Source organism: Rhinatrema bivittatum, chromosome 1 (genome assembly GCF_901001135.1).
Source record: "Rhinatrema bivittatum chromosome 1, aRhiBiv1.1, whole genome shotgun sequence".
Lineage (NCBI taxonomy): Eukaryota > Metazoa > Chordata > Amphibia > Gymnophiona > Rhinatrematidae > Rhinatrema > Rhinatrema bivittatum.
The window spans coordinates 330098556-330122987 of NC_042615.1; the positions used below are offsets into that span (position 1 = coordinate 330098556).

General features: G+C 43.8%; 1 protein-coding gene and 1 long non-coding RNA gene across 9 annotated transcripts in view; one reads left to right on the plus strand and one right to left on the minus strand.

Moving 5' to 3' along the window:
- LOC115089720 overlaps positions 1 to 13106 on the minus strand; it is a 42561-nt gene extending 29455 nt beyond the window's left edge. Inside the window, exon 1 of the long non-coding RNA XR_003856212.1 lies at positions 13019 to 13106. This is a non-coding gene — a long non-coding RNA (uncharacterized LOC115089720). The remainder of the gene's footprint in view (positions 1 to 13018) is intronic.
- Positions 13107 to 13168: 62 nt separating this feature from the next.
- FAM13A (family with sequence similarity 13 member A) overlaps positions 13169 to 24432 on the plus strand; it is a 505365-nt gene continuing 494101 nt past the window's right edge. For all 8 annotated transcript variants that reach the window (XR_003856193.1, XM_029597821.1, XM_029597782.1 and 5 more), the window contains exon 1: positions 13169 to 13279. Coding sequence is in view for 7 of the 8 variants with exons in the window: in XM_029597821.1 (XP_029453681.1) it covers positions 13187 to 13279 (93 nt within the window). In the remaining variant the exon portion in view is untranslated. The remainder of the gene's footprint in view (positions 13280 to 24432) is intronic.

Below are 24432 nucleotides of genomic sequence, written 5' to 3' on the forward strand. Positions count from 1 at the left end.
TCCCGCATGCATTCACCACAGAATACATAGCTACAAGGCATGTCTGCAAAACAGATTTCAAATTGGCTAGTGTAGTGGTTCTCAACCTTTTTCCCATCATGACACACCTGATGTACAATGCACACGTGTGACACACTGCTCATTAAAATCCGCATTACTTTTATTGTTGACACAAGGGAAAGATAGTATTCTCTCTGAAAAGAAATTACATAAATAGTAAAATCTCCCATTCCAGAACAGCACCAACTTCCAGCACTCAAACAGTAACCAACTTACCTAAGAAAAGGCAACATTGAAAATATTACACTAGTAACCAATACTCTTCCTATTAGGAAAACAGAACAAGCCAGGCTGCTATAGACCCTACATAGAAACTACATGCCAGCAGACTGTCTCAGCTCAGTCACATATGCAGATCCTCACCTAATAAAGAATAAAGAGACTATAAAGCATAATAGAAACATGCAGACAAAAATTGAACTAGAAACCGCAACAAGCCAGAGACTCTGAATGCAGTGCAACAAAAAGAGAAACAACACTAATCTTCATAAAATAAATCAAGAGAAATAAATTCAATAGCAGTAAAACCATAATGTAATGCCCCCTTGACTGCTTACCTCAGTCCAGGACCGACCTCACAGGAGCTCCCCCTTAGGGCAGACTCGGTCGGTCCTCACATTCTTGGTACCTGGTTCCTCCACCTGAGGAAGAAGGTGTTAGTGGGTGGGATTTCCCTCCCTTTACCCCAGGAAAACAAATGGGACTGTACCCAACATACATAACCTCAGCTTGACAAAATTTGAATTTCTCCAATGATAATTTTAGGCCACACTGTGCCAACCAATCAAGTACCTTGAGTAGTCTTTCTTTATGCTCCTCTTGGGTTTTCCCATAGACTACCAGGTCATCCAAGTATACTAGCACTTCCAATAGATTCATGTCCCCCATAGGCTTCTCCATTAACCTTTGAAGCATAGCTGGTTCACCTGAGATCCCCTGGGGGAGTCGGTTAAATTGGTAAAACCCTAGTGGACATATAATGCAGTTTTTCTCCTTGTCAACCTCACTCATGGGTATTTGGTAATACCCACTGTGTAGGTCCAGGACAGAGAAACATTGACTTCCAGTCAAGAGAGTCAAAAGCATCCTCAACTCGTGGTGTAGTATACTGGTCAGGTGTGGTCCTGGAATTTAGGGTACGGTCGTACCTAACAACTACAATAGGGGAGGCATAAGGACTCTGTGATTCAGCGATAATTCCTGCCTGCGTTCTTCCAGATGTCTTGCCACATCAGCTAATTCACCTGGGGCTATTCTCCTTGATCTTTCCCAGAATGGGGTTTCATCTATAAGACTAATATGGTATTCTACACCCTTTGCACACCCCACATCCTACTCATACCACAAGAACACACTACAATGTTGTGCTAATTTTTGCTGTAGTCTGGCCTTCTAAGATGGAGGAATCGGGGAGTCCCCAAACTGGAAAATATTTGGCCAATAGACTGGGCAAACCTCCCTTTAGGTTCTACTCTCTGCACAACCTCCACTCGGCTCAGTGTGGCCACTCTGACCCCTGGGGGTAACTGGACAGCGTGGTTAGACTCATTCTTCAGCCTAACAAACACTTTCTATGTCCATCCCCCATCTAGAGTTAGTACACCATTCTGCACCAGTAACCCTGCAGGCAATTGGTCCTCTACTGGGGCCTCAATTATCACTGTGCTGTGTGCAAAGGTGGCATTGATGTTTAAGTGGTTATTTATCCTCTTCAAACCTCCTGGGGGTATTTCAATAGGGATTTTGCTCCTTTGTCATATCTCCCTACTAAATCCAGCATCTCATTTTTGTGCTATCCCCCTACAAAGTATGCTTGTAACAGCATTATATCTGGGGGGAAATGCCAGTCTTGGCCGCCAATGGCTTCCTAGTATGCCTGTGCCAATCAGCCAAACATGTGCAAATTGGTACCTAATAGTACTGGGATATGGGTTCCAAACTGGGAATCTGGACACACCAGCATCAAAGCTTAAGAACATAAGAACATGCCATACTGGGTCAGACCAAGGGTCCATCAAGCCCAGCATCCTGTTTCCAACAGTGGCCAATCCAGGCCATAAGAACCTGGCAAGTACCCAAAAACTAAGCTTCTAGCTGCTGGACTCCCCTAGTAAGGTGTTGGGGAAACTCCACTGTCACCACTATATAGCCCTCATTGGGACAACTATGGTTATTTATCCCCCTCGGCTCCAGTCCCTGCAATGGTTGGAGTGGGATGTGTAACAATCTAGCATCACAGAAACTCCAGTATACAAGAGACTTGGGACACTTTATCCAATAAGGCCTGGGTGGCCACACCTTCAATTCAGATTGGGACAGTTGCTTTGGGCCCATTTAACCCCTCTGGCATAGGGTATCCTGTCCAATTGGATGGGTTCCGGGGTGACTGAGCGCTATCAACATATAGGGCTCCTGGGTGCTCCTCCTCTCTGGATCCTCCATGGTTCCTCTGATTTTGGGAATTCCCTTCCCCTCTCCATGTGGCCAAGGGGAACCTACATTCTCTATTATAGTGACCTGGCTTCCCACATCTGTGACACACAGCAGAATACTTAGTATTTCTTCCTAATGCGAGCACATTATTTCTGTATTGTTTGGGCAGTTTTTTTTCCCTCCAGTTCCTCTGGGTGGAGATAGCCCTCATTGGAGTGTCATGTTTGAGCTGAAGGGCCTCCAGCCTTGACTCCAACTCATGGATTCTAGCCTGGTACTCCTTCTCTGAGGTTGAGGTGGGTTCATGGTGCCCTCCCTCACTCTTTGTTTCTGTGGATTCTGAACCATAGCAGGGGTATTTGGATGATCCTGGAGAGTCTTATCCTCTGGGACTATTCTCCTTTCCAATTTGAGGTACAGTCCCTCTCTGTTGGGGTGACTTAGAGAGCTCCTCACAGCCTCCGATCTTCCTCTTCCCTGACCCCCTTCATTATAATAGCAAAGGAAGGAGGTTCCCTCCTCTTTTCTACTAGCCCAATTTTCATCACAATCACATCTGAATATAAGGCCCCCCTGACTATCTGTTCAATTAAAGCCCTGTCCATGTCTTGTGCCATTATTGCCCCCTTCCTCACAGCTTTAAGTAGGACATGCTCTAGACGGGATGCATATTGAGAGAGCTTTTCCCCAGCCCTCTGCATGGTAGTTTTGAAGTAGATAAAACGATCCTCTTTGTCTACTGTACTACCATACATGCCTTCTAAAATGTCCAAGAAATCCTGGGCAGTAGCTTCAGGCTTAGAAAGGGTCAGAGACATTACTGCATCAAGGGCAGGGGCACGCAAACTCTCTACCACCCTCTTCTTTTTCTCCAACTCAGTACATAGCATCTGAAGGGCCAAGACCATCCAGTGGTCAAATTCCTCCTCTCCTGGTGGGGTCAACTCCTGAGAATACTCTCAACCTCTTGTATGGGCTGGTATCATAAAGGGGCTGCAGGCACTTCTCTAACACCTTCACCATGGTACAAATCAGTGTATCAGGGGAATAGGCTGGCTGTCCCTCCTGGGGCAGAATCCCTGCTACATCCTGCAGAGATTTTCCATCACTTCTTAAAAGGGCCTGTAATTTTTCTTGCCAGCTACCAGGAGGCTGGGATAGAACATCCACCCTCCCACTGGGGTTAAGAGGAACAGACACTTTACTCCCCATAGTGACTAAGGGAACTGATACCTCTTCTCCCAGAAAAACTGTAGCTGGTGATTTGTTAGGATCTAAATCCATAGAGCAAGTACAGAAAACTTTCACCTTCCTCTGTGCATCATCATAAAATCTCCCCCTAACCTTTACTTGCCCCAACACCTGGAGATCTTATAGGGCCTGCTCAATGGCAGCTGACTCCATGTCCTTGGGGACACCATTCACCAATATAGCTCATGACAAATTAACCCCTTCACCTCTACACCAATTTTTCAACACCAATACATCCTTAGCATCCATTTTCCCCAATCTGCCAGTCCTGTTCATGGTACAAAAATTCAAAATTAATCAAATTGATCCCAGCCCTGCCTCCAAAAATGTATGTAACGCTCCTTGAACATTTACCTCACGGGGCATTCCTGGGTCTGGGACCGACCTGGAGGGAGCCCCTCCTAAAGGCAGACTCCATCGGTCCTCACGTTCTTGGCACCTGGTGCCTCCACCTGGGGAAGAAGGTATTAATGGGTGGGATTTCCCTTCATTCACTCCAGGAAAACAAATGGGACTGTGAACAAGACTGGCAGTATATGCAAATATATACAGGTTTCTTAGACTATGTAAGTATATACATTTCTACATAACTATGAACATTGTTAATAGGCTGTCAAACAGCACACTTATCTACTCATTGTTAATATTTTATTTATTTATTTAGATTTTTATATTCTGCTTTCTGCACTTTTTTCAGCACTCCAAAGCGGATTACATTCAGATACTGCAGGTATTTCCCTATCCCCAGAGTGCTTACAATCTAAATTTGTACCTGATGCAATGAAGGATAAAATGACTTGCCCAAGATCAAAAGGAGCAACAGTGGGATTGAACCCTGGTCTTCTGGTTCATAGCCTGCTGCTCTAACCACTAGGCTAATAGTCTAAGGCCACACAACTATATACATTTCTACAAGATAGTGAGATCATTTAATATTTTGGCAATTTGGGGCTGTCAGCTCACACAGTATACCACCATATAGAATAGAAAGGACCTCTTGAGTTCCCACTTAATCGAGTGTTATGATTATCCTCCCCCTTTTTTTCCCCCAAGTCTCAACCATGTGAAAAGATGCAACTAGGCTGGTGGGCATTGTTGGCCTGGGGACAGTCTTTTGTGTCTAAACCGCTGCCATCTTCTTGGTGCCACTTCTACTCCACTGAAAGGTCCGTGCCAATGCTGGTGTCCACACCCTCCTGGGGACCTGACTTCAGCTCCTGGAATGCTGCTGGGGCCATGTCCTCCCAGGGAACCCAACTGCACCTCTAGTGCTGCTGCTGGGGTCCCATTCTTCCTGGGGGACCACTCGATCTGTCACTGGGGTCTATATCCTCCTGGGAGACCATTCAATCTGCCAGACCCAGGGTCATCTCTCAAACTCCCTCTGGGGTACCCTTCCTCCTGGGGAACAGCGCGATCTGTTGCTGGGATCCACACCCTCCTGAGTGACCACTCAATCTGCCACTGGGCTCCCCTTGCTCAAGGGGGGATCTAAGTTCACCTCCTGATCTGCCGCAGGGGTCCTCTTCCTTCTGGGGTACTGCTCAATCTGCCACTGGGGTCCCCTTCCTCCTGGGGCACCATTTGATCTTCAGATCTGCCACTGTCCTTCAATTCTTCTCCCTTGGTAGGAGGGTTTTCCCTGGCTTGGGATTATAGCTCCACTAGGCCCATGGCTTGTTTAGCGTTCAGTGATTCAGGCCCTCCGAAGTCTCAACTGTCAGTGATTTTAGCTCCGGTAAGTTCATGGCCAGTCATTCGCTGTTACTCAGCCTGGATAGGTCACCTTCTCTCAGCCAAAAGGCCAAGACATGGGCACGATCATGGAAAGAGAATATGTGCACACCCTTCCATCCTGCCTGGCTTTTTTTTTTTCTGTTGTCTGAGAACTGGGTACCCAAGGATCTGACTCCCCTTGTTAGTCAAGGTGAGAATCTGTTTCCTAGGACTCTTTTTTCAGTATATTTCTCTCATAAATCCCTCTCTCATTCAGAATTCTCCAATGTAGGACTTTTCCAGTCATAGTTCAGTAATTTAGGATTTTGCTATCCTTTGATTTAAAGTGATATGTCACTGCAAGTTACCAACAGTAATCAAGGGGGCTGTGACATGCGAATCCCCTACTTGAGTCTCTGACTCATCTATTCAATGGTCATTTAAGCACTTTCACAGTAAGGGGTCTGGCAACTTTTTTAGTCTCATTCTAGGTTTCCTGGGCTGACGGCTCATGTTACAAAGTTTCATTGTCCTCTTTTTTTTTTTCTCTGCTGCAGTTCACTTAAAAAGAGTAGCATGCTCAGGGTTTCGATAATAATAAAAAGAATAGATTATTTCAAAACAGCTGATGAATGTCATATCCAATAATTAAAAACAAATATAAAAAAACTTATAGATACCAATAAAATATTTCAAAACAGCAGACACAAAGACCCAATAATTAAAAATAATAAGGATCAAAAAATGTTCTGCTGTGCATACCTGGGAACATTAGATTTGCATGTGCCCCGAGATTGTTGTAAATTAGCAGGAGGAGAGGAAGGGAGGGGGGGATAGTTTGCTAGCAACTTTCTCCTCTCTTTCAGTCACATACAAGGTCTTTCTCTCACTTATATAGGCTCTCAATCTCATACATACATGCTCTCTCTCTCTCACTTACACATACAGATTCTCAATCACACACTTATTGACATGCTTTTTCTCTCACACACAGGCTCTCAATCACACACAGGCTTTCTTTCACACAAACAGGTTCTCAATCATACAGTTACACACGTGTGCTCTCTCTCTCATACACACAGGCTCTCAATCACATACATACATTCAGGCTATCAATGATACACTTACATGCATGCTCTCTCACACACACACACACACACACAGGATCTCAAACACACTTGCTCGCTCGCTCACTCACTCTCTATCCCCCCACTGAAGAGCAACTAGCAGCAGCAGCAGCCTCCTCTTCTTACAACCTTCACGACATTAAGAAAGCAGTCCCCATTGCACATGGGGACTGAAGTTGCTCCGGGCCACGCTGCTCTTCCCCTTTGGGCTCATGCTGCACACACTTGAATTTTAGGCATGGACTCTTCCTGCGCTCGCAGCCGCTGCACACCACTTCCTCTTCCATGCTGCGGGGGGGGGGGGGGAGAGAAAAGAGCATGCTGCTAGTGCCACTTACTCCAGTTCTCCTGTCGTGTTTCACCCAGGCTTATCAGCATTTCAAGCCTGGGCAAAGGGTTTGCATCTTGCTGGGGCAGGGGGAGCAGCTGAGCCAGCGAAGGGACAGGGAAGTGGTGGAGACACACCTGCGTGTGCTTGCTGACACATTGGTGTGTTGCTGAAAACCGCTGGGCTAGTGCACAGAAAAGTAAATGTAAATATGTGAGAGACATGATAACAGACATTCAAAGGACTGACACAGCATGTTTTAGAAACTTGTGAAGAGGAGTGCCAATTTGTCAAGACTTCACCCATAACTGCTGGCCATTCACAAATCTCTCACATTTTGAAAAAAATCTAATATTATGATGTAAAAAAGATTTATGACGATATAGATATAGTAGAAAAAAGAATTTTGTATGCTGCCCTGGGGGATATCCAGTTAAGTACAGTGATGAATTATTAAATTGCCTAACTGTACATAAATGACTTGCTCTATGCAGCTTATCTGTGTAACTTCAGCTACTCCAAATCAAATGCCCAGAACTGATTGAAATGGGAGACTATTCAATCAACCACACTAATACAAATCTCTGCATTCAACCTATTTTTTTGCAATTATAATCTTACTTAATTAAGACCATCATACTTAGCTTAAAAAGTTCAATAACTCTTAATTAGCCTTCTGTTTAAACATCTGTCATATGTCCATGTTACTGTAACTGTTTGCTTTTTTTTTTTATCATTTTCTCATTATATCATGTTCATAATGCAAATAAAATACCACACTTATCTGACAGCAGTGACTGCTTGTAGCAATTTTTCATTGCACTGTTTTTGCACCCCTAACAGTTTCTTAGGTTCTAACACACCCCAACATGGGTTTGTGTTTCGAATGGAGTTCTGTCTCAGGGGGGGAGGTGGGATTTTATCACTGTGTTAGCCAATATTTTTCATTCTATGAACTAATTAAAACTATTTATAATTAGAACTAACAGAAAAGTATGTAATCTGAATGTACACAAAATAGAAATTCCAACCTTCAAAACAACCAGTGTTTTTTACTTGTCAGCTATTCTTATTGAACCAATCAGTCTTTCCTAACGAACCTCCACTTTTATTGGCTCTTACCGCCATGGTGGAACTAAAAAAATGTTTCAAAAATAAAGTAACACACCCCTCACAAAAAAAGCAGGCATACAATTAGTATAAAAATTGATTTAAATGACTAAATACCATTCAACTACCACATTTATTCCATGTGGTGAAACAGTAAGCAATTTAAAAATCCAAAACTGTTCCCTTAAATGTAATCTAGCTTGACAATCTCCTCCTCTTGGTGATTTTTGGATGTGTTCAATAATACATCATTTCAAATGTTGCAAAGTATGACCTTGGTCCAAGCAATGCTGTACCATTGGTGCCTGAAGTAGTTTTTAGTGGTGAGGCAGTTCTGAAGTTCTGCTAAATGTGCCTTCACCATTCTTTTCATCCTCATTACGTGTACCATTGGAAATGGACAAAGGTGGATTGGCAATTGGTGAATCCATACAATCGATACCTCTTTCCCGATCTCGGGTCTTGCCAAAATTCCCTGGATAAAATCTAATCACAAAAAGAGTGAGTCCAATAAAATGATAAAACAAAACATAAGCTACTGTGTTGTGGAGATATTTCAACTGACCAATGATTAAACTTGAGCTACTGCCATGTGTTTATGTTATAGGAGGTCTTTGTTTATTGATCTTTGTATTGTTGTTGATTTTCTGTCCTCTTTTTACCCATTTCTTTAGGATGCCACAGAGGAGCTGAGTGCTGCAAGTACCACCTTGGGAGATGTCAATCCTATAGTAAACATCCTGTTATAAAAGCTGGAGGGCTTTCAACAGGAAGAGGGAATGAGAGATGAGATGCTGCACTGTTCGGTGCCCTGGGAAAAGCAAGTGACAGAGAGACTAGGACCTCTGACCAGAAACCCCACATAATTGCTCTCTACATTATGTGATCCACATGCGAAAGGGAGACTTGCACTGGAGATGAACAATCTGACATATAGGAAGAGAATGCTGATAGGGGAGGTCTATCAGCTAGAGCGCCACAGGTTGAGGCAGAGGAGAGATGTAGCTCAGGAAGAAACATCCTCACTGGCCAGGTCAGAAAGCAGTGCAAGTCAGAGCAGCACCCCATCATCGCCATCTAGCACACCCTCCACAGGAAAACGGAAACAATCCTCACTCCTGTCGTAGGCAATCACTAAAGCAGATGGGAAGAAAGATTCACAACCCATACCACCAAAGGAGATGACAGCTCAAATCTCAGTGACACGCTATCTTACTGAGATCATCGAGGACATGGAGACAGATGTGCTGGCATATTGGACTCACAAGTCTAACATCTGGCCAGAACTAGCGAGATTGACTAACTGCCTGCTCTGTCCGCAACACCATCAATTGGACAACACTTCACCAACCAGTCTGATGCTGCTGCAAAGGCCCAGGATGCCAGATCAAGGGCTGGAAAGGTTTGCAATGTTGAGTCCTGCTGTGTCCCTAACACTGCCAGTGGGGCCACACTACATCCACCACCACACTGCTGCTCCTGACCAGGCCTGAGATGAAAGATCGAAGGATGGAAGAGATGTAATGCTGTGTCCTGCTGTGTCCCCCACACCACACTACTGCTGCTCCACATCCAAAAAGCCAATCCAGGGGCCACAATACCAAAATGATGAGTCCTGCTGTGTCCCCAGCACCGCTAGTTGGTCCACATTACAAGTACCACTCTGATGCTCTTGTTCCAGGCCTGAGATGCAAAATTGAGGGCTGGAAGAGATACAATGCTGTGTCCTGCTGTGACCCCAACACCGCCATTTGGGGACACAGCAATAAAACTGCAACATGATTGCTGAGTTTGGCAGAGGTGTGCTATGTGTTCTGCCTGCCCAGCTCTGTAAGCCAGTGGACTCTGGAAACTAGGCTGGCAACCCCCAAAGACGACCCATACCAAGGACAGGATCCAAGGCAGATATAGAGAACATTAAAAAAAAAAAAAAAAAAAAAAGTAATTCTTAAAGATATAAATATTTATCATTATAGTAAAAGGTCTATGCATTTAAAGAACTTTCTGGAACAGTCCAAAAGAGAATGGCGCTGCTCATCCAAAATAGTCTGCGATGAGCTGTCTCCTTACTTCATTCCCCCTCACTGTGTTGTTGCATTCAGGAGCTGTAGCGCACTTCTCTGGCTATGTTTCCAGGTCACTTCGTGCTTGATACCATGCTGCAGGGCTATGTGGAGCATACAGCATGCTACCACAATATCTGCTACTTTTTCAGGTGAGCATTGGAGAGCCCCTCCTGAACGGTGCAGGCACCGAAATCTACTTTTAAATAGACCAAATTACCCCCCTGGTTTTAACTTGTGCCTCCTGAGTTTTTCTTTCAGCAGCATTTCGAGGCACTGTCAATGGCGTCAGCAGCCACAACCTGCTTCCATAGCCAGCATCACCTGTAGAACATACACAAAAAAATATCTTTTCTAAAACAAAATATGATTGCTCTGCCTGAAAGTTTCCTGCCATCTTTACCCACCCCTGTGAATTAACTACTGAAACATTTTATCATGCACACTGGCCATCCATGACCCTATAAACCTTTACTATTATGCCTTATATGGTCAGCTCTGCATGACCATATTGAAAGAATTATATTTTGAAACAGTGGCATTGCCATCATTGAATTAATAAAATTTTCTTTGAAGATTACATGGACTATGAAATATTTACTGCACTTGTCATGTTTGTACTGCAGCTCTACAGGCTGACATGTGTGGCAAATTATTAGACATGAAAGCACCCATGTAGCATTCAGCATGTACAATGACTTAACTAAATCTGACTGCATGCATATTAGTACATTCTGTCCAATACATGTTTGCTCTGGTAACTATTATTTGGTTAAACATGACAACTTGAAAGCCCCGAGGGTATAATGTTATAATCTTTCTCATGTATGTATACTAAAATATAAAGCAAAAAGTACCATATGTGAGCTTGCAGGTGAATAACCAATTTAATAGGGCACACATGAAACAGAAAGCACATACTAACTAGACTTTTATTCCCTCCTCTGCACACTTGCTTCTGTTTTTAACTGCACACCCCCATTCCCATATAGCAAATAACAATTAAAAAGAAGTCACTTTTTTATATCTTACCAAGCAACCAGCCTTCACCATAGTTCCATTCAGTGAATTGCTGTGCCCGTGCCGACTGCGACAGAATGAAGGAATCATGGCTGCTACCAAGGAATGTTACCGCCATGCTGAGAATCTTCTGGTCAGCGTTACAGACCACTTGCACATTGAGGGAGTGGTAATGCTTTCGATTCCAGCATGTCATCTCTCTTCCATGAGAAGGGGTGAGAGCCACATGGGTACAGTCGAATGCTCCCATCACATTTGGCATACTAGCCATGACGAAAAACACTCTCTTCGTTTACTGCCACTCCCAAAGCTGCTTTGGGAGTGGCAGTACATGAAGCAGTACATCAGATACTTGTGGGTATCTGATGTACTGCTTGACCCTCTTCATATGGCCTCAGTACCTGGGTGAATTGACGGGAGAATATGGATTGCTCCATGCCACCCACCACAGCCACTGTGTTCTGGAAAGAATAGGTGGCCAGAAAATGAAGCAGCTTCACCAGGCCTAGGATAGCATGTCCAAGTTGTGTGAGGGGATCAATGTCCTCGCTGAGCTCTTCATACAGGCCCATGATAGCCCTGGAGCTCAATCTGTAGGTCCCGACGACATCAGACTCTGTATGGCATGGCACATGTCAGCGTGGTACTGAAGCGAAATATACACTTCCTCCTTACCCTTCTGTGGCCTGTTTCAGGTGGAAGAGCCTGCTCCTCAGGATCCCTCCTCTCCACCTGCTCCCTCCGGATCCTCGCCTGCCACACCCTCTGTCACCTACCAAACCTTCTAGTGCTGTCATCCTACTGTCATGCCCTTCGGCTTTCAAAAAAAAAAACTAAAAACTTGGCTTTTCATCCAAGCTTTCCCGGACACTTAACCTTGGCCATGATTCAATAACAGTATTGTCCAGTTCCCAATGTACTTCCACTTAACCCCGGCCTTGGTTTAATACAGTCTTATCCAGGTCCCAATGTACAATCACCCAGTGTATTTTCTCATCCTATATCTCAAGGCACGTAACTTTTTACCCGCATACGATACCCATTTTATTCTCGATTGTATAAACTCTCCCATTAATTTCAATGATGCGGTTTCCTGAACCGTTTCTTATTATAGAATATTCAGTTTAAGTTCCCTGTACCAGTTCTTGTATTCACTTGTTTTATGTATTAGTTGTACCAGTTCTTGTATTCTCTTGTTTTTTGTACTGCCTTTGTGCGAATTTGCAGTTTTTTGTAAACCGGGGTGATTTGTATCCCATACAGGAACCTCGGTATATAAAAGTTAAAAATAAATAAATAAATAAAACCTTTGGCGAGCCCACAGGATATACCACAGCATCAGGAACAGCAGGACACAATCAGAAATCTCCACCATAGAAATCATAGCAGAGCTGCAGAGACACACAACCATACCAATAGAAACAATGAAATAAAATGGCCCCTGAATTGGCGCTGTCAACTTAGCTCATGCTTTCATCGTGGCGGTGAAAAATCCGCATTAAAAAACCCTCACTAGCATTAGCACAGCTCCCTACATTGCCTTTGATTTAATCGCCTCCTTTGCATGCTGTTAGCATGCATTCGCTCAGAAAAAAAATGTGGGTCAGTAAGCGTACGCGGTTTTTTCTCCCGCACAAAACCCTTATTACATCCCCATGTAGGGCTTTGCGTGGGAAAATACGTGTACAAACACACATACATGTGCGTACAAACCCGCGGCACCTTCAGCGCGCCTTATTACATCGGCCCCTTGGAAATATGAGCTCGCTGAGGACAGATCTCCACTCACGAACGTCTTAAAAGTCAAGACTGGATTAAGTGCTGCTCCTGCAGCTCCCCATGACCACCAGGGGGCATCCGTGTCCCATGCACGGTAGATGAGATACGGCAATTGTGCCCTGCTCCCTTACCTCCGAAGAACTTTTTTTACTGTAGTACGTAGGCGCTCACTCCCCTCCCCGGCCCCTCTCTGCGACAGCGACGCAGCGTAACGCGTCTCAGTGAATAGCGGAAGGCAGCGCGCACGTGGAACGTGTTTACAATCTGCAGGGAGTGAGCCCGGGGAGGGGGAGGCGCGGATGGGTGTGGTTGGAATGTTCGACTACCACAGGCTCGGCCAGAGAACGGTGGCACGCGGAGGAAGGCGGGGCGCGAGACCCCGCTCAGCGCAGGTACTTGCACCTCGAGATGGGGGCGCCGAGCTGCTGCGGGGGCAGGCAGGGCGCGTGCCGCTTCGCCGCCGCTGTTGCCTGCTCCATGCGCTGGCCGTGTCTATGGCGCGTGCGTGCTGCTTGCACGGGTTGGTCAGTGGCTGCACTGCTGGCTTTTTAACGCTGCTGCCGCCCCCAGTAGTAGCTCTCCCCACCGTCTGACTGATTCTGCCGCAGGTGTGAGACGGTAGAGGAGAAAGCACGGTGCACGGGGTCCGGCTCGCCTCTGCAGCTTCGTCTTTTTCTCTGTTGGGCTTGGGAGAACACCTTAAGTCAGTCCCTGCCTTTGGAAAATAAGTAAAGGGGGCTGCTTGTGTTCAGAGCTCCATGCACGTAGAGTGAGTGGTTGCGGCCGTAATAAGAGCGACCTTTTTCCTCCAACACTGTGAACACAGTAAAAAAAAAAATAATTAATTAATTAATTAATAAATAAATAAATATATATATATATATATATATATATAAAATGAACTAAACAGAAAAGGGAACTAAGTGCCAAGTAGAAAGCAATGTTGCTAAAAACAAAACGTGAAATTGGTATTTTGAGGAAGCCAGTTAGTTCAACTTTTAAATAGAGATTATGGCTGAAAAATATTGGTAAAGAATGCTAAAACCATGTTGCTCTTTCCCATTATGCAACGTTTTTTCATATGCTCAGTAATTTTGTTCTTAATAGCTTCTGCCATCTTGCATGCACTTATCTTAGGTTTGCAGGCCCGTTGTTCTGTAAATTGCCTCTGGATCTCTTTAAAAAATCATCATACAAGTTTCAGGAGGCTAGATTATTAACAATTATTAAGCTAGGACTTGGGAAATGCCATCTCTTACTTCTAGGAGTAAGCAACACGAAAGGGATCTCCATATTAGGATCTATTGTGTATTTGTTATTGACCTGGACAGAATGTTGGACTGGATTGATCTTTGGTCTGACACAGTATAGCACTTCTTATGCATCCCTAGATTTAGGAATGGGCAACTGCCTCCGGTGCCAAATTTTCATAGGCACTGGAGTGTTGCTGCCTTGCTGCTTTCCCGGCTTGCCCCTTGCTGTGGCACTACCTTTCTTGCCCTGGACCTGCAGCAACAGCAGCAGAAAACTCCATGTAGCAAATTCAGGGCGGGGCCTGGGAGCTCTTGTGCGCTGACAGGCCCAGTTCACAAAACCTTTGCCAGGATAGAACGCTGTTGGGTCTGTCAGCGCAAGAGAGCGCCCAGGCCCCACGCTGCGTTTGCTACATGGTGTTTCTGCTGCATTGGGGCCAATTCCAAGGTTAGGGAGAATCAGGGCAGGGGATACTGGTTTCCCAAACCTCTGATGACTTCTGGGCAGGGAGGCAGGGTTCCCACCTATGCCTATTCCATTGGCATAGGTGGGAACCTTGCCTCCCTCCCCATTACAAATCTTTCTAAGGTCTTATGGCTGGTCTGTCAGAGGAATGCTGCATTAGTAAAAATAATGTTATTTAGTTAAAATTTATAGCTCACACCCTCAGAGATTTAAAAGGTAAACCTTGCTCTCCCATCATTTGTTGTCATTTTCCTATTTATATCTATTATGCTTAGTTTTATGGTCATTATTAAATATTACTATAGAAAATGTAAAGTTTTAGGGGCCACTGCAGTGTTTCCACACATTTACAGTCTGGGTGCAGCACAAAAGCAAAGCCCCAGAGACCCTCAGTGCCTGGGGAGGAGAAGCTGATGTTGCAGGTTTAGTTTTGGATTCTGCCTTTCCATTATGATTGCAAAATGTTCTTCATCCCTGACAGCAGAGGTGAAAAAACATTTTGAAAAGGGTCTCCAACCAAAGGTTTTAGGAGCTAGGGCAAAAATTTAATTTTTCCTTGTGTATTTTTGTGTTTTTGCTGATTTTTGATTTGTCAGATTTTTTGTGATCTCCTTGGATTTTTTTTTCTTTTTGCCCTTTCTTGATTTGCATAATATTTTTTAATTTTTGCTTTTTTTTTTTACACTGGGAATGGCTCCCCTGTTCAGTATGTCTTGATAAAGTGCTGTGCAACTCTGATATTGTGGTATTTCTGGTTAACCACTCAGGGGATTGTACTGGGGGGGTGGCGGAATCTACCACCCTCCCCATAGCTTCACCTATCTGCTGTGTAACTTATGTAAATGGGATAACCAACAGGAACAATGTCCCCAATAGTTGAGGGGAAAGGATGGAGCAACAGTGTTTTCAGAGCAACAGACTTAGGTAGGTGTCGGTCATAAATAACCCACGTAATACGTATAAGGGTACCAGAACACCACACTTTATTAATATTTTTTTTTTCATGAGGACTACTTCATCAGTAAAGTGACCAAAATATTAAAACAGAGTTAAGCTGAAAAAAATCTTGTCACATTTTCCCTCTAATACTTTCTCAAGAAACATGTCGCTTTCTCATAACATTTCTCATTTTTCTCCTTTTACATGGGAATTTTCCCTTGGAACATCGAACAGGTAAATTTCTTTCCTGTTTATATGACTCTCTCCATTTATTTGCTCTCTACAAAATGTTTTTTTAGCAAATTTTCTCTCTGCCCTTTTAGGTTCATGAAGATTTGTGGATCAAGAGGAGGATACAAGTAAGCAAGGAACTCTTTTTATCATTTTATAGGCTATTCACTACTCAGGCCATGTGCTTTAGATGAATTTAAAGAAATTAATAAATGAAGGTTTCAAAAGAGTAAAAATGTTTAAAACTCATGAAAACCATCTTGTGCATGGATTTTAAAAGGTTAATATCGGATGCCCAGTTTTACAACAGTATTGATTGACCTGTTAGGTGCCAGTAAAGAGCTGAGCCTGGATGGATCTTGTGCTGAGTCCGGGTACTGCTTTGGACCAGGGTGCCTTCTAGAACTGGTCCGGTTTGCTCTTTGGATTCACTGGAAGTCGGGAATACTCGGGGAGGTCCGTACTGCCTGACTGCCTTACAAAGAATCTTCTGCTATTCCTCAACATGGCTTGCCTGCACTTTAGTGTGTAAAATTGTTTTTAAACTGGATGCCTGATTTAAAAATAAAAACAGTGAACTTGCTAAACTCTCAGGACAACTATTGATTGGCTCTCAGTTATTTGAACTCATTTACTCGGTAGGCTTTGAGCAAATTACAAGTCCCAAAACACTCACCCTACTTTCCTGCTGCCATTCAACTGCAGCTTATTTTGCATTCAGCTTCCAACTAACAGCAACCCCACTCGGGCTTCCAAAACTCCAGCTTTTATATCTCCTGGGGATGTCTTTGATGCCCTGATAGGATAAAATAATTCTCCTGAATATGAACCACGAGGTCGGTACTCAGTGGCGCAGTGAGAGATTGATTCGGGGGAAGTAATGCATGTATCTTGTGTGTATAAGTTCTGCAATATCTGTGACAAGTCTCTCACTGATTACACTTGGATAAAGTTACATGTTTTAACTTTGGGACTGTAATTTTTTTTTGACCAGATGCTTCAAACCAAAAATTCTCAAGGCTTTTTTTTCCTGCCAACCAGAGGTGTGTGGTTCTCAGGGGCTGCAAACGGGCCTAGTTTTCAGGCTAAACAAAGTGGGTTGCATAGCTTGGTTCCTCTGAGACCCGTACTTGTTTGTTATCCTCCAGCACTGCAGTCGTACCTCACCCTCTTGTGTCAAACATAGAATGGGAGGAAAGTTTTGATATATCAGATTTTTCTTTAGGAGACGTTAGTCGTCTGCCCACAGCAAAAGGCAAGGCATTTTGGAGAGATCCTGTCTCCTGAATATATTTTGTATGGGCTGCAGACGTGTTCTCTCTGATGCAACTATTCTTGTTTAATATCTACTGTATCACTGTAAATGTTTGATAGTTTTAGTTAACTGCTACTGTGGCAATACTTTTATGAGCAGAAGACGACCTTGGTGAAAGTGAACATGAAGCATTAATAAGGATGGTAACACAGTAAAAATGATTCCAAGAAAGCTAACGCTAACTGTTAGGGTTTAGCGGTGTTTGGGTGGATTCTTGAGTACTGTGGCAGATGATCACACCCACGGGGAGGGGCCCCGTGGGGAGCCACAGTACTGGGCTATACTCAGGACGCACAAACACAGAATTAGATCTTTTATTATGCAGCTTGATGGATACCACCAGAGGTGGCAGTAGTGAGGTAGTCTGGATGTAGCAGTCTCGGGACCCTCTGCAGAGGGAACCCTTCTCACCCCGTTAGTGTAGGGGACTTCCGATGTAGGTTTCCCAGCAAGGCAATGCTGTAGATGAGACAGACTGAGAGTTAAATTACTCACTAGATGGTAGCTGTAGGTAGGCGATTCCACCAGGCTGAAGTAGATGGTACTGGCTCCAAGGCAGGGAGAGCAGGCCCTCGAGGAGCGGGTACCTGATCCCTGTAAGGCACCTGAAACAAAGCAGAGGGCCCCCAAGGAGTGGGTACCCAGGTTAGTCAATACCCCGAAGGGCAGAGAGAGAGCTTCCAGCGGCAGCACGGAAGTGGCAGAGAAGCTAAGACCGGCCAAAACCAATCCTTTTCTAACTCCTGGATGGCGTGATGTCACTTGAGGGGGACGCCCCCGAGGTTCGCACCAGTGCTGGAATAAAGATGTGTGTAGCGCACGCGCGCACCCTAGTAGAGCCTTGGGAGGATCATGGCGGGAGGCAACACCATAGCCGTTCCAGGGACGCCGGCTTGTAGACGCGGTGGTAGCCATTTTCCCAAGGTAAGCGAGAGAAGCCGTGAACAAGGTGAAGCAAACGGGGCAAAGCCGTCTAGGACCGACGGACACAACAATAATGAGCTTAGGGAATTCATAGTATAGATCCCATAGGAAACAAGTCTACAGAGAAAAGGGAGTTCAGTAGTACTGTGGGGGTTCCTGAAAGAGACCGTACAAAAGCTGCTGCTGCCTCCATTTATTTATATTCTGCTTTTTGGCACTTCAGAGTGGATTCTGTTTAGGCAGTGTAGGTATCTCAGGAGTTATATCCCTTCATACAAGGATGAGAAGTTTAAGGAAAAACCTGGTTGGCCAAACTGGGACTTGAAGCTGACGGGTGAATTACACAAAGTGGGAAATTCTTCGAATTGTATAGGATAAGTATAAAGGACTTGCACAAACGTCTAAGAATAAAATCAGAAGACCCCCAGGTCCATTAAGAATCAGTTATCGGGACCCAGGCGATAATGAGAAAACAAGCTGTGATATGTCAGGAAGGGGAGGGGAACAGAGGAACCTGATTGCCCTATACCCCACGTGGAAATAAAACAAATGGTACATTAGAAGGCAAAGGTATTGAGATTTGGTGTAAAAAAAACCCAACTAAAAATCACAAGTATCTTGAGTATTTCCCAGATCAACTGGGCCTGTCTGAAACTTGCTCTCTCCTCTGCCTGGCAGCAAGCTTCCATAATGCATGTACTTTTAGGCAGGTTAAAGAGGTATTCCTTTTGGGGGGGTATTTAGGCAGGGGAGAGAAGAAACATGCACGACTGACTTTGTCAAATGTATCCATGCGGTTTTAACCTCTCTCGGCCACCTGCACAAAAAGCAGCGTGCAACGCTCCTGGGCGCTGTTGGCTAATTGAAATGTACATAAGCTAAAAGGGCCCACACATATTGTAAATAATGCCAGCAAATAAAAATTGCCTCTTAACTTTTACTAGCTTGACTGTTGCAGTGACAGTCTTTGGCTGACGGTGGCTCCCTCTGGAACCCTGTAAGCATGCACTCTTAAAACCACTCAATAGACATCACCATTGAGCAATGGTTGGGGCTCTCTCCTTCCAAAAGGGCTGTGAATGCTGTCTCTGTAGCGTCCCTGGCCCGAGGAGCAAAAGCTGGGCTCCAGGAATGGAATCTGAGTCTTCCATGCAACACTTCACAGCTCGGTCGACCAGGCCAGCCCTCTGATTTTAGCTTTCTAATAAAAGCAAGGATCTTATTCAGGGTTATGTGATTAACAGTGAGCTTGTAATGACTTTTGGTGCCTAGAGTAATTTTTTATGTGTGGCACTCCCATGCCAAGAGGTAAGGCTCTCCTCCCCCCTTTCCCACCACACCCCCTAGCCTCTTATTGCAAATTATTTTAAAACTTCCACAAATGGCAGGCCCAGCCAGTAGCTCAGTGACAGTGTTGCTAGTTGAGGATTTGATTCCCAGGTTAGATCTTTTATTTCCTGGTTACCGGGGGAATGTCCTTGGGGAAAGGGAATCCTAGCTGCTGCACAATGGTAACGTACTGACTGGACTCAGGGTGTGCATGGAATGAGCAGGAGTCTCTGCCTCCTAGCCAAAAGCTTTCACTACAATGGCAGAGCTAGGCAGAGGATTATAAAAAAAAAAATATCGGAAAACCCTCAGAATGCTTGTCCTGATACTTAATAGCACATGGCAGAAAACATTACCTGTGAAAGCTGCTTCACCAGCTGCCTCATCAGCAGCAAAGAAACTGGATCATGAAGTTCCAGTCCACATTGCACTTGCTTTTATACAAGGGAGACTTGTATCTGTTCCCTCATTGCTGGATCCCCTCTTTTTTTTTTCTGTGTATGTAAATTGTAGGCAATTTTACTTCAGAGATTTGCCAGCCTTTCCGATTGGATATTCCTGTTTCCTGCTGGTTTGTGTGTACTCTTAATGGTGCAATGAGTTGATTTGACAGCTGCCTAATATTTCCCTCTAATCCTTGAGGTTTGTGCAAACTAATATTTTTCCTGTTGTACTGGCATATTGATTGCACTACTAGTCCTGCCAGGAATTTACAGCCATGTCCTCCACCCTGCCACAAATACCTTTTGCATTTCACATTTTTGTAAAGATTAGTTGTTTGTTCTTAGTTGTTTTGCTGGGCAAGAGTTTGATAGTCCATTTGTAGGTTTTGGGGTTGGCAGGGCAGATTACCCAGATGCCTTCACTTCCTAGTTTGGTTCCATAAATCTGTACCAGTCTTAAGCAGAGTTAGGCCAGTGAATATAAGACTACAACAGCCTAGAGTGCTATAGGCCAATAGAAGCCTTTGTTAAATGAACTGGATGCCCAAAGAAGTAAGAAAAAAATGCTAAAATGAAAAAAAATCCTTTCTAGATTGGTGCAATGAACAGGGATATCATGGTATTATCAGACATACCTCCTGCTTATTTCTTTGAATAGCTATAGTCATGTAATTAGTTCATCTGTTTACCTTTGTATCTATGGGTCTAAGTCAGATTTTTTTTTTCAATTCTTTATTCACGTTTTTCAATTTTTACTAAACAGAAAAGTATCACAGAGCATATAAACTCACATCACATCATTTGAGGTATATAATACTTAAAAGAAAAATACACATTTTTTTACCATTTAACACTTCACAGTCTGCAAACGTTTCTTGTAAGTAAAGTCATAAAGTAATATGGAGATCCAAGACTTTATCAGGACAAAAAAACATCTTTAGAAAATATGTCAGAAGAAATAGGGAGGCAGAACATTTCTTATCCTACATATAGCACCTGAGAGTTAGGTAATACTAGCCTCTGCCAAGTGATTATCCAATAATTGCCTTAATTTAACTGGTTCAAAGAAAATATATTTATTATTCTCTAGTTTTAATATACATTTGCATAGTTATCTAATATTAAATTGTCCACCTATTTGTCTGACCTCCTGACTCATACCAAGAAAAAGTTTCCTCCACACCTGTGTCTCGCTGATCAAATCTGGATATATCCAGACTTTTTGTCTGAAAAATAGCTTATTCCTATTTCTTAAGAATAAACTTAATATCATGTCTCTATCCATTTGGAAATATGAAAGACACAAGTAACGTTCGTCGGAACTCTTATTTGATCTGCCATAGAGGTTTCCAAGAAAAGCGGTAAGGTCACTTCCCAGATCTTGAGTTTGCAAAGGTGGGGGTAAATCATTCATGTTTTCTAGGTGTTGCAGCAAAAAATATTTTGGAAACTGATGGTATCGTGTCTGCAGGCAGTGATAAAATTTCAGCTAGGTATTTTTTAAATTGATCTTTAATCGAAACTAACTTAATAGAAGGAAAATTTAAAACTCTAAGGTTCAAGTACCTGAGCTTGTTTTCCAAGTTTTTAATTATTTTTGCGGTTATTTCTTCCCCTCGAATCAATTTTGTACCTCCTTTATAGATGTTATTTGCTCAGTCATATCGTTCATCTTATTCTCTTGGGTCTTTATCCGCGGTTCCATAGTCTGAATCGACTGCTGAGTATTATTCACCACGGTGACTAAGGAGGAAGTAGACTTTTCTAGCACAACGAGCGCATTCCATATGGAATCAAGAGTAATCACACTTGGTCTGGTTAGGTTTGGCATGGTTAGAGGCTGTCTTACCCCACTTTGCCGGCAGACTTCTTCTAACCGAGAGGATTCGTCTGCTGTGTCCTCTCTCTCTTCTCCTGCTTGTTGAAAGCTCCGCTCGGGCCCGGCACGATTTTCCCTGCCTCTCTAGTAACCACAGCTCTCATGCTGCTTACTGAGGCCCCCAGCGGGTAGAGCAGAAAAAATGTCCGCCGCTATACCTTAGGTAGCAGCCTCCACTATCAATCCCCATCGGCTTGTAACTGCCGCTGCTCTCGATTTTTGCTCCGGAGGTTTGCTTTGGAACGGAGGAGCGGGTGTCTTGGGTGCTCCCGGGCTTAATGAAGCTTGTTCGTCCATGAGGGCCTGACCTTGTCCTGTAGTCGGCTCTTCCACGGACTCCTTTCCCTGAGTAGAAATATTGATCATCGGATGGTGACTCTAGATCTTTTTACTAGCGTGCTATCTGGGATAAAGCTGATAAGGTTCTAGCAGAGTTTTAGAAGAGAAGGACTCTGAGGGAGGCATATCCACATATATCTGCCTGGGGCTGACTTTAGCTGAGATGATGCTTATCTCCAGCCTTTATCTTTTACATTTATTAAATTGTGCTTAAATTTGGCCTGTTTCAATTCAATTCCATCTGAACCTTGTGTTAAAATTAATAAGGAGTAAAATAGAAATAGACGAATTAAGGTAAAGAAATCAAATAGTGATTTAGGTAAAATGCCTAGCTTGCTTTGTACTAATCAGTGCTGATTCTTCTGCCAGGTCACCGTCCTTCAACCTTTTTGAACTATGACAATTTTCATGCATCTGTGCCAGATTCGCCAACTGTGCAAGTAGTCTGATAAGCCCAACCTTGCTACTGTGATGCACATGTTACTCATCAGTGGTACTGACAGATGAAACTCTTTATAAAGTAGTATCTCACAATATAATCTCAAACACCTCCAACTCTTGTAGCTGCCAGAATTTTGGTAAGAGCCAAAGCAACTGACCACATCAACCCAATCTTAAATCAATTATACTGGCTTCCAGTCGGCAACAAAATACAATTCAATACTCTTTGCCTTCAAATGCGTGAATAAATTTGCCCCGTGTATCTTTCCCATCTTCTATGCTCCTAAGGCATAGTGGGCGGAGGTTTTTTTTTTTTTTTTTAAAGGCCACATTACTGGTGCTTATTGGAGCCAGGGGCTGGTAGGGGGGAGGGTCCCCTTTAGAATTTCATGGGGGGGGGGGGGGCGGCAGGGTTACAGTGGCAAGCATACCCCACAGTGAGAGAACCAAAGCAGCAACCATATTGATAAAAATAATAATTCAAAACAGTTCAATAGAATAACATCAAATAGTTAAACTCATAGAAAAATGTTCCAAATACCCATAAAATATTTCAAAACAGACACATCAAATAAAGCCCAGTAATTAAAACTAGTAAAGATTTTTAAAAATTCCCGCTCTCCGTACCTGGGGACTTTTGATTTCCAGATGCCCTGAAATTGTCATGGATTAGCAGGCAGAGAAGAAGGAGGGTTATTGCACATGTGTTCTCTTTCTCTCACCCATACATACATGCATATGCTCTCTCATCCGTATACACGATGCTCTCTCACCTACCCCATATACACATGCTCTCTCTCACCTATTCACACAATGCGCTCTCACCCACCCACATACACACTCATGCACCCCGCTGTCTCTGGTTTCCTCACATGCACTCATTCTCACTGGCTCTCTCTCACACACACACTCCCTCAGGCAAGTTCTCATTCATTCTTACATACACTCAGATCCCCAGGCAGGCTCCCATTAAGAACATAAGATTTGCCATACTGGATCAGGCCAAAGTCCATCAAGCACAGTATCATGTTGCCAACAATAGCCAATTCACATCACAAATACCTGCCAAGATCCAAGGAGTAGATAGATTCCAAGCTGCTTATCCCAGGGATAAGCAGTGGATTTCTGCAACTCCACCTTAAAAGTTTATGCATTTTTCCTCAAGGGACATGTCTAAACCAGCTATACTAACAGCTTTCACCACATCCTCTGGCAATGAATTTCAGAGCTTAATTGTGCACTGAGTAAAAAAAAAATGTTCTCTTATTAGTTTTAAATATATCACCTTCTAACTTTATTGTGTGTGCCGTAGTCTTTGTATTTTTTGAAAGAGTAAACCGATTAACGTTTACTAGTTCCATTCCACTCATTATTTTATGGACCTCTATCTTATCTCCCCTCAGCTGTCTCTTCATTAATTCTCACACCCACACACAGACCCCCAGGCAGCTTCCATTCATGCTCACACACCTTCCAGACAGGCAGTCATTCATTATTACTCACACACCCACACAGACCCCCAAGAAGGCTTCCATTCATTCACACATACACACAGGCAGGCTCCCATTCGTTCACACAAATACCTAGGCAGGCTCCCCTCTCTTTTACCGGCAGCCTCGGAGCCTCTCTCACTCCTTTGCTGACAGTGTCACCACTACAACGTGCCTGTTGGAGAGGAGCATGTTCTGCTGCTTCTTCTCTCTGCAGGCCTCATAGTATTAAAAATTTGCAGGTCTAGCACTTCTTCCATGATGATCTCATGCATTAAAGAGGAAGTCTCTGTGACAGAGACTTCCCCTTTAATTACTACTTGACTACCAGAGCTTATTAGGCATAGTTTAATGGGACAAAGCCAACATGGATTTAGCCAAGGGAAGTATTGCCTACGCTTTTTGAGAGCATAAATAAACATGTGGATAAAGGTAAGCCAGTTGATATAGTAGATCTGGATTTCCAGAAAGCATTTGACAAAGTCCCTCATGAGTG